The sequence below is a fragment of the Ictidomys tridecemlineatus genome, chromosome 4 (genome assembly GCF_052094955.1).
Source record: "Ictidomys tridecemlineatus isolate mIctTri1 chromosome 4, mIctTri1.hap1, whole genome shotgun sequence".
Classification (NCBI taxonomy): Eukaryota; Metazoa; Chordata; class Mammalia; order Rodentia; family Sciuridae; genus Ictidomys; species Ictidomys tridecemlineatus.
Window position 1 is genome coordinate 209,508,470 of NC_135480.1, and position 12,570 is coordinate 209,521,039.

Consider the following 12,570-nt stretch of genomic DNA (forward strand, 5'->3'; position numbering starts at 1 on the left):
GGTCCTGAACTGACCCTTTAGACATTTGAGCCACCACCTGGGGGTGAGACCTGCCCCATCCCTGCACCCAGGAGGGAGCCCACCTGCTGGCCCCAGAGCAATGCCGCAGGAAGTTTGTCACTGTCTTTCCCTTCACTAGGGTCCCCCCCAACACCCTGCAGGGCTCCAGGAGATGCTGCACCTCCAGCTGGCTGTAGGCTGTGCACTGACCTAGGGAAAAGCCCCCATGGTGTGCTTGTGTGGGGGACCCTGGCTTGGAGCTGTTTTGGCCTTTCCAGGAGTACGCCTATCAGAGAGTGGCAGACAGGGCAGCTGGTGTCTTTCAGGAGTGGCAGCACAAGGCAACTTTCAAATGACTGAGGAAAAAGAGCCACTTTTAGGGTAAGCAAGGGGACGGTGGCCTCTGTGAGGTGGACTCCCTCCCTGGGAGCAGCACCATTACATGAGGGGCATCCTGTGTATAGCCTTTGTGCCTCCTGCTCCCACATGCAAGTTGGCTGTCACCCCAAAGGCCTGAGGGAGTAAAGGATGTGAGGCATGGGCTTCAAGGACAGAGGCCCTGTCTGGGAAAGGTGAGTGCTCAGTTGTGTTCAGAAGTGTCCACAGTGCCCTACTGAACATGAAATGAAAAGCAGAAGCAGCAGCAGCAGAGAGAGACGTCAGTGTATGGACTGCCAAGGGGCAGCTGCTTTCCTTGAGGACCTTCAGGTAGAGTGGAGGCCACTGGCAGTTGTCCCCTTCAGGGCTCTGTAGGTCCCATGGGCAGTTGCTGGGGCCTCCCCTCTGTGGCCAAGTCACAGGAGCTGGTGTCCACTGCATCTAGCCCTGTCCATAGTGAGCCTCACACTTTCTGCAGGGGCTCCAGCACTCTCAGGTCAGGATACTGAGGCCCAGGACAGTGGCCACCTCATGAGCACCCCAGACCCTGAAACTACAGGAATGTAACTGCTGGTTCTCAGGGCTTGGGAGATGCTGTGGCCCCTCTTGAGCCTGCCCAGGGGACATCCCCTGCCTTGCCCTCAGGGGCTGCCCTGGTGGGATGACTTTTGCTTTCCTTTTTAAAAAATATTTACTTTTTAGTTGTAGTTGGACACAATACCTTTATTTCACTTATTTATTTTTATGTGGTGCTGATGATTCACACATGCTAGGCGAGCGTCCTGCCACTGAGCCACAACCCAGGTCTCGACTTTTGCTTTCTTTTGGCAGGAAGGAACCTGTGTGGTAATCCCCAGAGTGAGTCACCTTTTTCTGAGATGAGCCAGTGGCCACTTCCCATTCAGAGCACCTCTTGAGTCTTGTAAGTCTCAACTCTGTACACAGGCCTGTTATCAGAATGGAAAAAAAAGTGTGAAAACCCTCTGAACACAGGAAAGTCTAAAATAAATGAAGGTATTTTTGTGACAGAAGCACTGCCACACTGGTACTGGTATTGTCCCCTGAAGTGCTATCAGTATTTGTCTTGCTGGGAAAAATTTTTTTTCCAGTATTGGGCATTGAGCCCAGGGCCTCCCTCATACATGCTAATAAGCACTCTGACACTGAGCTACACCCCTGCCCTTGGGGAAATCTCTGGATGTAGATGGGGCTGAGAGAGTCTTGAGCCCCTTCCCTTCTGGATGTCACCATCCTGCCAGGGGTTCTAACTCCCAAGGAAGGGCCCACTGCCTGAAGGCTGGCCGTGCAGTGCAGCCGCTCCGGCCTTTTTCTTGTCGTGCTGGGGCGCAAATTCAGGGCCTTGTGCCTTTTGGACAAGTGCTCTACCACTGGGTTACATTCCTAGTCCACAACTTTCCCATTTTACTCTGAGGAAGTATCTGAGCTCTGCTGCAGGTAGACCCCTTCATTCTGGGATGCTGGATTCTCAGGACCTAGATGCAGCTGAACCCTCCTTGTGCCTCAGAGCAGTTAGTTTCTGGGCTTGAATGAGATTCTCCTGACCTTGCAGGTGAGAACTCAGAATATTTCCAGGGCTGTTTGCAACCTCCATGAAGCTAACCGTCCTGGTAACTCTCTGAGTTCTATCTGAGGCAGGGAGGCCTTGCTGTCTTGTCCCAGGAAGCGAGTTTCAGGTGGGGGAAATTCCAACTCCAAACCATGACGTGGTGCAAGCAGTGTGGTCTAAGAAACCACCCCACCTTTCAGCCCATTCCATCCTTGAGCAGTTTCCAAGGATTCCCAGGGACCTTACCGCTGAACCTTCTTCCTTTCCAGCCCAGGGAGAGAGCTGTGGCAACTCACGGAACACGAGAGTGTCTGCTCATTTTTTGGCAAAGCCCACGCGCTATCCTGTCCAATGCTGGCTGATCCCTTATGGAGATGACGGAGTCAGCCCTCCCAGCGATGCCTCCTTCTAGATATTCCTATTTGCTTGTTCCACATTTCCATGTGTCAAAAAGGCAGAGGAGACGCTTTTCTTCGGTGGTAAATTTCACACAACATAAGAAAGGACCATTTAAATCTTTTGCGGTGTACAATCCAGTTAGTTCTAGATGTCTCACTATCCCCAAAAGAGACTATGCCTCTGTTCCGGCGATTCGAGCCTTCGTGGGGATGGGAGCATGGAGCGCGAGAGCCTTAGGCTGGCCCTCGCAGTCCGGACCTCACAGCAGATTTAGCACACTGGACTCCGCGACCGCTTGCAACCTGCGAAAGCAAACTTAAGTTTCAAGCTGCTGCAGCGCCGACCAATCGGCGCCTGCTGCGGCTCCCTGAACGCTCGTGGTAGGCCCTCGTGTCAATCCGTCAGGACGCGAGCCCACGGCAGGCGACTCCGACCAATAGGCGCTCTCCGCGGCTCCTTTCGCGTTCGTGGTAGGCTCGCGCGTCAGTCCATCAGGAGGGTTTGGGGCGGGGCGGGCCGACAGCGGCGGGGGCGGCGGCCGCGCGGGCGCCGAGTTCCGGGCGCTCAGAGACCGTTGGGTGAGGCAGCGCGGGTCCGGGTCGGAGCGGGCCCGGCGCGGGGTCCGGCTGGAGTCCGGGGCAGCGGCGGGGTCGCGGGCGGGGTCGCGGGCGGACGCGCAGCCGCTGCTGTTTGAGGGGACTTCTCGGAGCGGAGGAGCCGGAAACCGAAAGTCGGGGGTGGGGCGGGAAAGTTCGCGACGCTCGCGGCCGTGCGGACGGCGCGGGCCCTGGGGTGCGCGGCACGGGTCGCGGTCCCGGGTCCCGGGGCCCTGCCCGACCCTTTCGTCGTGGCCGCGGGATGCCACAGCCCTGACTTGGACCTGCTGCCGTCTGGTCCCCCAGGGCCATCTCTGCAGCCGGCCTCTTGCCCCCGGGGCTTTCCCATCTGTGGGTTCAGGCGCGGGTCCCCTCGCTCCCCGGGCCTCCCTGGGACCCAGGCCCCTTTCCTGACTCAGGCCTTTCTGCCCAGAGGACCCCCTGCCCTGTGCTCCGCCTCGGTCCCGCCCCGCCCCCAGTCCTTCAGCTGTTTCCCGGGAGAGGTGTGTGGGCAGGGTGGGCCGGCGGCGGTGCGGGTGCTGTGTTGAGCCCAGGCCAGCTGAGCCGTGCAGTGCAGCCGCGCAGGGCGCCTACCTGGGAGGTAGTGGGAGAGCGTGGAGGCCTGGCAATGGCCTAGACTTTGGACTCGTGCCTCCGAGTTGGCCTCCTGGCAGGCTGCCCACGAGTCAAGTGCTGGTAGTTGAAGGAGCTGGTGCAGGTTTAAGGAGGGTTATCCTGGAAGACCAAGACCCTTGGGGAAAGGTGGCAGTTGGGGGTGGGTATGACAGGTGGAGTTGGGGTTCTTGGTGGAGGAGAGGTCCTGACTGAATCCTGTGTAAAAGGTCCTTGCTGCAGGGAGGAGAGTAAGGCCAGGAGGGCCTAGGTGGCCGCAGGGAAGCTGGTGCATTGGTCAGGGCTGGAACTGTCTACACATTTGGGGATATATACAGAGTTGCTGACCAATCCCTGACACTCCACATGAAGTGGTCAGGGAGCAGAGTTCCTATAGCCGGTGCCATCAGAAAACAGACCCTATCATGTACCCACATGATCTCAAAGAAACACTATTGCTTCATAGTTTAAATAACCTCTCTGTTGGTAAGCCTATTGTACGCAGGTGTGTGTGGTCCTGGGACTGGAACCCAGGGCCTCATGAGTGCTAGGCCAGCACTCTACCACTGAGCCACACCACAGCCCAGTGACCTAGCTTTTAATAAGAGAAACTAAATACTGATTGTATGAATAAACATCATCCAACACTTGTCCTTTCCCACAGCATTTGCTTGTGATATTTTTGTAGAAAATATCCTCAGGTATTCAAATTGGTACAAGTTTCTGTTTGCTATTATGTTGTGCCTGAAAAAAAAAAGATGAGGTTAGGTATAAAATTATAATTTTGAAGTGGATTTCTAGTACTTTGAGGGGCCTCATACTTGGGCTGTGTGCAGATTAAATCTTGCCTGTTATGTACATGCGTTAGAAGTATGCAAGAGCAAGTGGACTACTATGTGGAATCTTAAAATTGTATAAAACAGTAGTGGGCCATTGGTGGAAACACACATTTGGGGAGCTTGAATCCCTAGCATTTGGGTTATTCCGGAGTCTGCTGTTTGAAGAATAAGGCTCTGGCATAAACATCAACATTGGCCAGGAGCAAGGCAGTGCCACCCCACATGGTCAGGTTGCATCCTTATCTGCTTTTGATGTCTTGGTTTGGGCAGTGTTGATTTTCATAACATACAATCTGCTTTTTGGGGTTTGCAACAATATTACTCAGCCATGTTCACATTCCAGATTAGGGGTATTGAATCTTAAGTGCAAGCTTAGGTGATTTCAGCCTCATTAGGGTCACAGAGTATTCTTGGGGGCATGTCCCTATTTCCCTTTGCTTGCTGCTCTTTCCCCTAGACAGTGGCCCAGGACTATAGTACCTGGGCTGGAGCTGGACTTATGTAGGGCACATGCTGCCAGGTTCTCCCTGTAGCAGAGGGAAGGGGCAGGCAGCGGCCAGGTGCTGATAGCCCACAATCTCCGGGGTGGCTGGGGGGCCCATTATTGAGGTTTCTCTTTGCCACTCTTTGATATTTAGGAGATTGGATTATTTTGGAGAAGGAGGCATGTGTCTGTGGTAATTAAACACATCACCATCTTTTTTTAGCTCTTTGGAAATAGAAATTCAGCTTTATGTTTTTGTGAATAAATTCTAAGTAGTCAGCCATGTATATTTTTGTCTGCATGTACATCATTTTTAGTACCCTTGAAGGCTTCTTCCTCACCCTGAAGGGCAACACTGACCTCCAGAGATAATGACTACTCAACTTCTGTCATCACAGGTTTGTTTTGCCTAGCCTTGAACTGCACATAACTGGTACCATTCCCCAAATACTGTTTTGTGTCTGGTAGACATGCCCTTTTTTTTCCTTTTTTGGCAGTATTGGAGATGGAACCCAGGGCCTCCTCCGCGCTAGACAAGTACTTTATCATTGAGCCATACCCCCAGCCCTTTTTATTTTGAAATGACATCTTGCTAAGTTTCTGTGGCTGGCCTGGAACTTGGGATGCTCCTGCCTCAGCCTCTTTGAGTAGCTGGGGTTGTAGGTGTGCACCACCCTGCCTGGCTTGGGATGCCCTTTTAGTAAAATGTAAGTCTTCTATATGAAGCTAGAGCATTTGTATGTGAACTACAGTTGAGAGTGAGGAAATCAGAACTTCCTATGACCACCCCCCCCCCACACACACATTCTCTCTCTCTCTCTCTCAAATACATGTGGATGTCAGTTCTGTTCTCAAGCCACTGTTCTGATAGAGCACGACTTCACAGTAAAACCAATCTGGAACCTGAAAGGTCTGCAGTGTAACTTTTTTATTTTTTATTTTTGCTACTGGGGATTGAACCCAGGGGTACTTAACCACTGAGATACACCCCCAGCCCATTTTTAATGCTTAATTTTGAGACAGGGTCTTGCTAAGTTGCTGTGGCTGGCCTTGAACTTGGAATCCTTCTACCTCAGCCTTCAACTGCTGGGATTATAGGCATGTGCTAGCATTGCCCAGCTGCAGTGGCTCATGAAATCAGTTAAGCAGCTTCTATCCAAAAAAAAAAAAAAAGAAATTAGAAAATTCAGAATACCTACCGCTCATGAAGAGTAAGTATAGTTTAACGAGCCTTTTGTTTCAGTTGCATATGTAGATACTGTAAGTCACACAGGACCACTGGAAGCTGTAAACTGAGGGTGCTGTCTTGTTGTGTGCTGTGGAGGTAAGCAGGATTGCCTTTGTCTGTCCTGGCTAGTGTTGGTGTTTTGTGAGCTCTCTGGACTTCTTTTTTTTTTGAGATGGGGTCTTGCTGTGTTGCTCAGTCTAGCCTCAAACACTTTTTTTTTTAATATTTATTTTTTTAGTTATAGGTGGACACAAAAATCTTTATTTTTTAATTTTTATGTGGTGCTGAGGATCGAACCCAGTGCCTCACGCATGTTAGGTAAGTGCTCTACGTCTGAGCCACAGCCCCAGCCCAGGCCTCAAACTCTTGAGCTCAGGTGATCCTCTGGCCTTAGACTCCTGAGTAGCTGTGACTGTAGGTACATGCCCCTACACCAGCCTCTCAAAGACATTTTTAAAGATATGCCGTCAACAGGGGTGGGCATACGTGGTGTGGAGAGCACATCCACTTCAGGATAGACACAAGTGTTTTCTCTCTCCAGGGGACCTTGGGCATGTGGAGCCCCAGCATCACTTCTGTTGGGTGCTTAGGGGAGTGGTCTCTGTCATATAGATGAGGTATCATTGAATTATAAATTTAAAAGTGTTGGTTGAAATTGGGTAGTGTCCAGCAGATGTAAGATGACCCATAGGATCTTGTTCTACGGTGTCAGACCAGCCTAGGACAGTGAGAGCATCTCTTGGTTGCTGCCCTCTGCAGGTCTTTGAGAGGCTCTGCAGTGACCTAATGGCTTGGAAGTCTGTGCCTTCTGCCATGGAGGGTGCTGGTCCTACAGATGTGGGGTTGGAGTGTTGCTTGGAGATGTGTAAGTTGTTTCCAAGAGTGAGCAGGGGTGTAGCAACTTCTGGGGCCACAGGATTTCTGAGTTAAATGTGCTTCCTGTTCAGGGGCTGTCATAGTTGCCCCTTTCCTAGGGTTTGTAGGTTTGAGCTCTGGATGTTCCATGTTTTTTTTTTTTTTTTTCTTTTAGTAATTTTTTTGCATAGAGGTTTGATGTGAGGTCTCTGGAGGTAGTTGTCCACAGGGACCAGCCATGTTGGCTGCTGGGGGTCTGAAAACATAGCAGTTACTGTTGTGTGGTATGTGTTGTGGGATTATTTTAATATATGTAATCAAAATTGTGGTGTGCTTGAAGGAATAGTAAACAGCTCATAAATCAGATAGCCATCTTCAAAATCAGCTGGTATACCTTGACAGGCTGTGTTACTGTGTCCAGGAACATTCTGTCAGTGTTTAGGTCACTCAGTGACCTCCCAGGGCCACAGGCATAAGGAGCAGGCCCGAGTGTGCACTGTGTGGGCAGTGAGGGCATGTTTAAAGGAGGGGCCCGAGGCTCAGTGTGTTTGGGACAGCAGTGGACACCAGTGGGGTTGGGGTCACAGTGAAAGTGGTGGGGTCTGTAACTAGTTTTCTTCTGAGTGCGCAGGACACCTTAGGTGAAGGCTTCCATCTGGCAGGTGTTGGAGAAAAGCAGGGGGCAGGGTGGAGATGAGAGGGACTAGTACTGCGGGTGTGGGAGGCAGAATGGGCAGAATTGGCTGGTGCTTGAGCAAGGAATGGACCCAATCTTCTGGGTTTGGCAAGTCCCTAGCAAGTGCCAAGTGGTCTTGAGACCAGAAAGCCCACTTTCTGGGGCAGCATCCAGGATAGAGACCAGAGAGGAGGAAGGAGGGGCATTAGCAGCCTCCTGGATCTATCTGGGACTGTCTAGTCACTGGGTCTGCTGCAGGTGAGCAGTTGTAGGACTGAGTGACCTGCACTGCTGGGTCATGACCACACAACAGTGTTGTTTACCTCACCATAGTCTTGCCACCAGTGATCTGACTGCTGGATGAGGCCCTGCTGATGCCAGGATCAGGGTGACCTAAGGCATTGAGGGCCACCAGGACACCCTTGATGACTTGGACCTTGGGCAGGCAAATTGATAGGGCCTGTAGCCAGGTAGACCCGCACAGCCCAGCTGAAGAGAGTAGTCAGGCTCCAGGAGGCAGCAAGGGCCCTGGCTAGGGCTGTTGTCCATGCACAGGGCAGTCAGCATGCCTGTTGCTCCTGCAGCGGAAGGGGAAACATATTTGTGTCTTGAATTTTGGAGTAGTTCTGAGAGCTGATTCCTTAAATAAAACATGACCAGAGTTTTGCTCTGAAGAGATTCTTGGGAGTGTATTGCTTCAAGCTGCTTGCAGCCTCTCTGGCTTGCCTACTTCTTCTAAGGAGTTTCCTCAGACACCAGGCCCTCCTTCCTGCTCCTTGCTCCAGGGCATGCACCCACTGCCACCTGGGTCCGCCCCTCAGCTGTGTGCTAGGTTGGGAGTGCGCCCATTTACCCCCTTATCCTCACTTGTACAAGCTTGCTCTTCTGCCTGAGAGGTACCTGATTCCCACATCCTTCTCACCAGGAGGGGCCCTGAGAACAGTGTAGTCAGAGGTTGGTCCCAGTCTGTAGGCTGCTTTTGGAAGGGGATTGTGGCAGGGAAGCTGTCCTTAGCAAGCAGCATGCTCTTGGGGCTGTGGCCTGCCAGGTGTGAGGTTGTGAGCAGCAGTCCTGCTTGTCTCGTCAGAGGTGTCCTGCTGCAGCTTGGGGAACCCAGGGCTCCCCATGTCTGTGCTGCTGTCCAGCTGCGTTTCTGGTTCACAGCTTCTCATTGGTGCCTGCCTGTGACATGGATGTTTCTGTGCCCACTGGACCCAACACATGGGAATTGACTTCACTTTAGCCAGAAGCTCTGAGATCTGTGTACCTGGGCTTTATTAAATTTCCTGGGGCAGGGATGCTTGTCCTCTCCTCTGCTCCTGAAAATGTTGGCAGAAGAGAGGGGTCCAAGGCCATGATTGGGAACTTTGTAGTAAATTACCTTTCTGGCCCCCTTTTCCCCTGCCAGGGAGTTCAGGGGAACTGAACTCATGGATGTTGCTGCCAAGATCCGAGACAGGGCTGCTGTCTGGGAGGAGAACGCTTGGCAGCTAGGTGCTGTTTGCTTTTCCTCTCTGCCTGATCAGTGGGTCTTGGCATCCTTGCCCATCATCATCCAGCCCAAAGCAGATGCCTCTTCCCAGGCTTCTGCATAGTGAGGCCTCCTGATGGGCAGGGAAGAGAGAAGCCTGCTCTGTCTGGAGCAGGAACCCAGTGGAGACTGTCAGTGCCGGAGGGTGAGGGAGGTGGGCGGATGAGGAAGTGCTACAGTTCATCAGAAAGGAGAATGGGGTGGAGGTGGGGGTAGGAAGAGGCAGCTCTGCAGGTTCAATTGGCAGTCTTTAGAAGAGGCAGAAGAAATGGGCACAAGACGCTGGGCAATCCAAGTAAAGCTCCTCTGTGGGGCTTACTGAGGCCAAGTACCAACAGGTGCCAGGGCTGAGCTGGCACACAGAGCTCTGTGGTTAGCCTGGATGGTGCAGGAACTGAGCAAACGGGGAGCACAATGGCCAGTGCCTAGTCAGCTGCATTCTCTGCCCAAGTGGGGCTGCCTCTGGGCACTGTCTAGGACCTGACAAACTGGCAGGTGGGCACCATCCCCAAACACACTTTTTGTAGGACCATGGGCACAGGATGGAGGATGGTGTACTTTAGTGTAAGCCAGAAGGTGCCTGTTTTCCCAGCCGGGTTCATGCCAGCAGAAAACCCGTGGTCATGGTCTGCGTGTGCACCAGAGTATGGCCATCACCCTCTCTGAGCCGCAGGTTCCACATCGTAACAGGAGATTGGACTAGCTTGTCACCAAGGCTCCCAAGAGCTCTGTGCTAGGTCCCTGTTACAGGTTTGTGCAGATGCAGTAGCTCAGACCCTTTACCACTTGCTACTGGTGGGCTCCATCGTCTTCATTTTTCCCTCCAGAGGTTTGTTTGGGAATTGAAGCGTAACGTGGGCTGTGTTCTTCCTTAGGGCTTCGTGACGTGTAGGGGATACAGCTCTCATGGCTGCAGCCAGTGTGACACCCCCTGGCTCCCTAGATCTGCTGCAGCCCGGCTTCTCCAAGACCCTCCTCGGGACCAAGCTAGAGGCCAAGTATTTGTGCTCTGCCTGCAGAAATGTCCTACGGAGGCCCTTCCAGGCCCAGTGTGGCCATCGCTACTGCTCATTCTGTCTAACCAGCATCCTCAGGTGCGCATGGCCAACTACCCAGGATGGGTGGGGACAGGTGGGTGGCACTTTTGCTTGAGATGTGTCCCCCAGTATGGTCGCTCCTAGTATGAATCCTCCAGAGGCTTAGCACAAAGAATGTGAAGTTAATCATTTATTGTTTGTTGAAATGCTAATTTCGGATATGTGGGGTTAAGTACAATATGTCATTAAGATGTCTCTCACCTGTTTTTGGTTGTTGGTAATGAGTGTACTAGAGTTTCTAAATTTGATATGAGGCTTACGGCTCTCTACACTGCTCCAGATGGGCAGGGCATGTCACTCCTTGGTAGTGGCTGGTTGGTGTGTGTTGGCTATCCAGTGGTCTGAGGGTGAGCTCTGTGCCTGACAGTGGCAGAAAACCCGTGGTCATGGTCTGCGTGATAGTGGCTGTGCCTCTAGGGAGGGCATCTGCAATGTGTACTTTTGGGTGGCTTTTCAGAGAGCGTGTGCCTCGTTCACAGCAGAGTCATAAGTCATAGCCTCAGAGGTCCAAGCTCCATGTCCCTTTCAGGGTTTGAATTGTCTCATTTGTTTGAAATCTTTTAAATACTGTACATTTGATATATGCTGTTGATTTAATTTAAGGTGAGAAAGTGCCGGGCACAGTGGTGCACACCTGTAATCCCAGTGGCTTAGGAGGCTGAGGCAGGAGGATTGCAAGTTCAAATCCAGCCCCAGCAATTTAATGAGGCCCTGTCTCAAAATGTAAAAATGGGCTGGGGATGTGGCTCAGTAGTTAAGTGCTGTTGGGTTCAATCTCTGGTACCAAAAAGAAAAGAAAAGAAAAGAAAAATGTGAGAAAATTTTAAGAATTTATGGGGGGCTGGGGTTGTACTTAGTGGGAAAGTGCTTGCCTAGCATGTGTGAGGCACTGGATTCCATCCTCAGCACCACATAAAATAAATAAATTAAATGTCTTGTGTGCATCTACAATTAAATGACTAAAAGAAGAACTTATGATGTGGAATTTATGGACTGGGCAAATTCTGTTCATTTGTTGTTTTTTTTTTTTTCTTTTGGTCTTGGGTATTGAACCTAGGGGTGCTCTATCACTGAGCTACATCCCTAACCTTCTTTATATTTTGAGACAGGACTTTGCTAAGTTGCTGATGCTGGCCTTAAGCTTGTGATTCTCCTGCCTCAGCCTCCTGAGCCACTGGAATTACAGGCATGGGCCACCATGCCAGACTTAATTTTTGTGTTTTGAGACAAAGTTTCATTAAATTGCTGATTCTCTGGAGCTCGGGTTATGGCTCAGTGGTAGAGCACTCACCTGGCGTGTGCAAGGCCCTGGGTTTGATCCTCAGCAGCACCTAAAAATAAATAAATAAAAATAAAGGCATGGTGTACAACTAAAAGAAATAAATATTAAGAAAAAAAAAAGTTGCTGATTCTGGCCTCGGACTGGAGACCCTTCTGCCTCAGCCTTCAAGTGACTGGGATCTCAGGTGTGGGCACTACACCCACACAACCCTGCATCTTGGTCTGTTCAGCTGCCTAACACACGTCGTGAACAAACAGCAGGAATTAACTTCTCACCAGGATTACAGATGTGCACTACCATGCCTGGCCTGTTTGTTCATTGTAATAGTTTTTACAGTGGGGTTCTGTTTTCCTCTGTTCCCAGCAGCTCTGGGCCTCAGAATTGCGCTGCCTGTGTTCATGAGGGCATATATGAAGAAGGCATTTCTATTTTAGAAAGCAGTTCGGTAAGTACAACATCTTAAAGCTAAAAATGTTGAAGTTAAAAGAAAATATTTTGGAATTTCCTTTAATAACATAAGTGGCAGAATGAGACCTTAGAAGCTAGAAATTGCCCATGAGCAGACATGAATGTTCAGGGTTGGTGCACAGAGGTGAGGTGGTCCTCATAGTTATCCTCTGCTTCTGGAGCTGCTCAGGAAGACTGTGCATGTTGAGTCCTGCGCTTTGGACAGCACTTCAATAGCAGCTGGGTGCTGGGAGGAGGCCTAACCCCTGGCTTTCTTTTTCCCAGGCTTTCCCAGATAATGCTGCCCGCAGGGAGGTGGAGAGCCTGCCGGCCGTCTGTCCCAATGATGGGTGCACTTGGAAGGGGACCCTGAAAGAATATGAGGTAAAGACAGACATTCCTGATTTGCTGGGCGGCTCCAAGAGGCCCGCAGGTATGTTGGGTGGCTAGAGCCAGGGAGTTGAGATTTCTGCCCTTCACAGGAGCTTTGACTGGAGCTGTGCTCTGCTCTTGGTGGGATGGAGCCTGTCTGATGTGTTTAGAGAGATATAGCTCAGAGGTATAGGTTAGAAATGTTCT

The 12,570-nt window shown here is 51.2% G+C and overlaps 1 protein-coding gene and 1 long non-coding RNA gene across 11 annotated transcripts in view; one reads left to right on the top strand and one right to left on the bottom strand.

The window, feature by feature from the left end:
- Positions 1-1,086: 1,086 nt before the first annotated feature.
- Positions 1,087-2,948, bottom strand: LOC144377428 (uncharacterized). The gene is made up of 2 exons (XR_013438440.1): positions 2,192-2,948; positions 1,087-1,325 (listed from the first exon to the last, which is right to left on the bottom strand). It is a non-coding gene; the product is annotated as an uncharacterized LOC144377428 (long non-coding RNA).
- Positions 2,844-12,570, top strand: part of Traf2 (TNF receptor associated factor 2) — a 30,544-nt gene continuing 20,817 nt past the window's right edge. For 3 of the 10 annotated variants that reach the window (XM_078048777.1, XM_078048782.1, XM_078048781.1), the window contains exons 1-4: positions 2,844-2,922; positions 10,041-10,259; positions 11,908-11,989; positions 12,277-12,375. In XM_078048777.1, coding sequence (XP_077904903.1) covers positions 10,072-10,259; positions 11,908-11,989; positions 12,277-12,375 — 369 coding nt within the window. In that variant the 5' untranslated portion in view covers positions 2,844-2,922; positions 10,041-10,071. The other 7 variants (XM_078048780.1, XM_078048783.1, XM_078048778.1 and 4 more) reach the window with 6 other exon arrangements.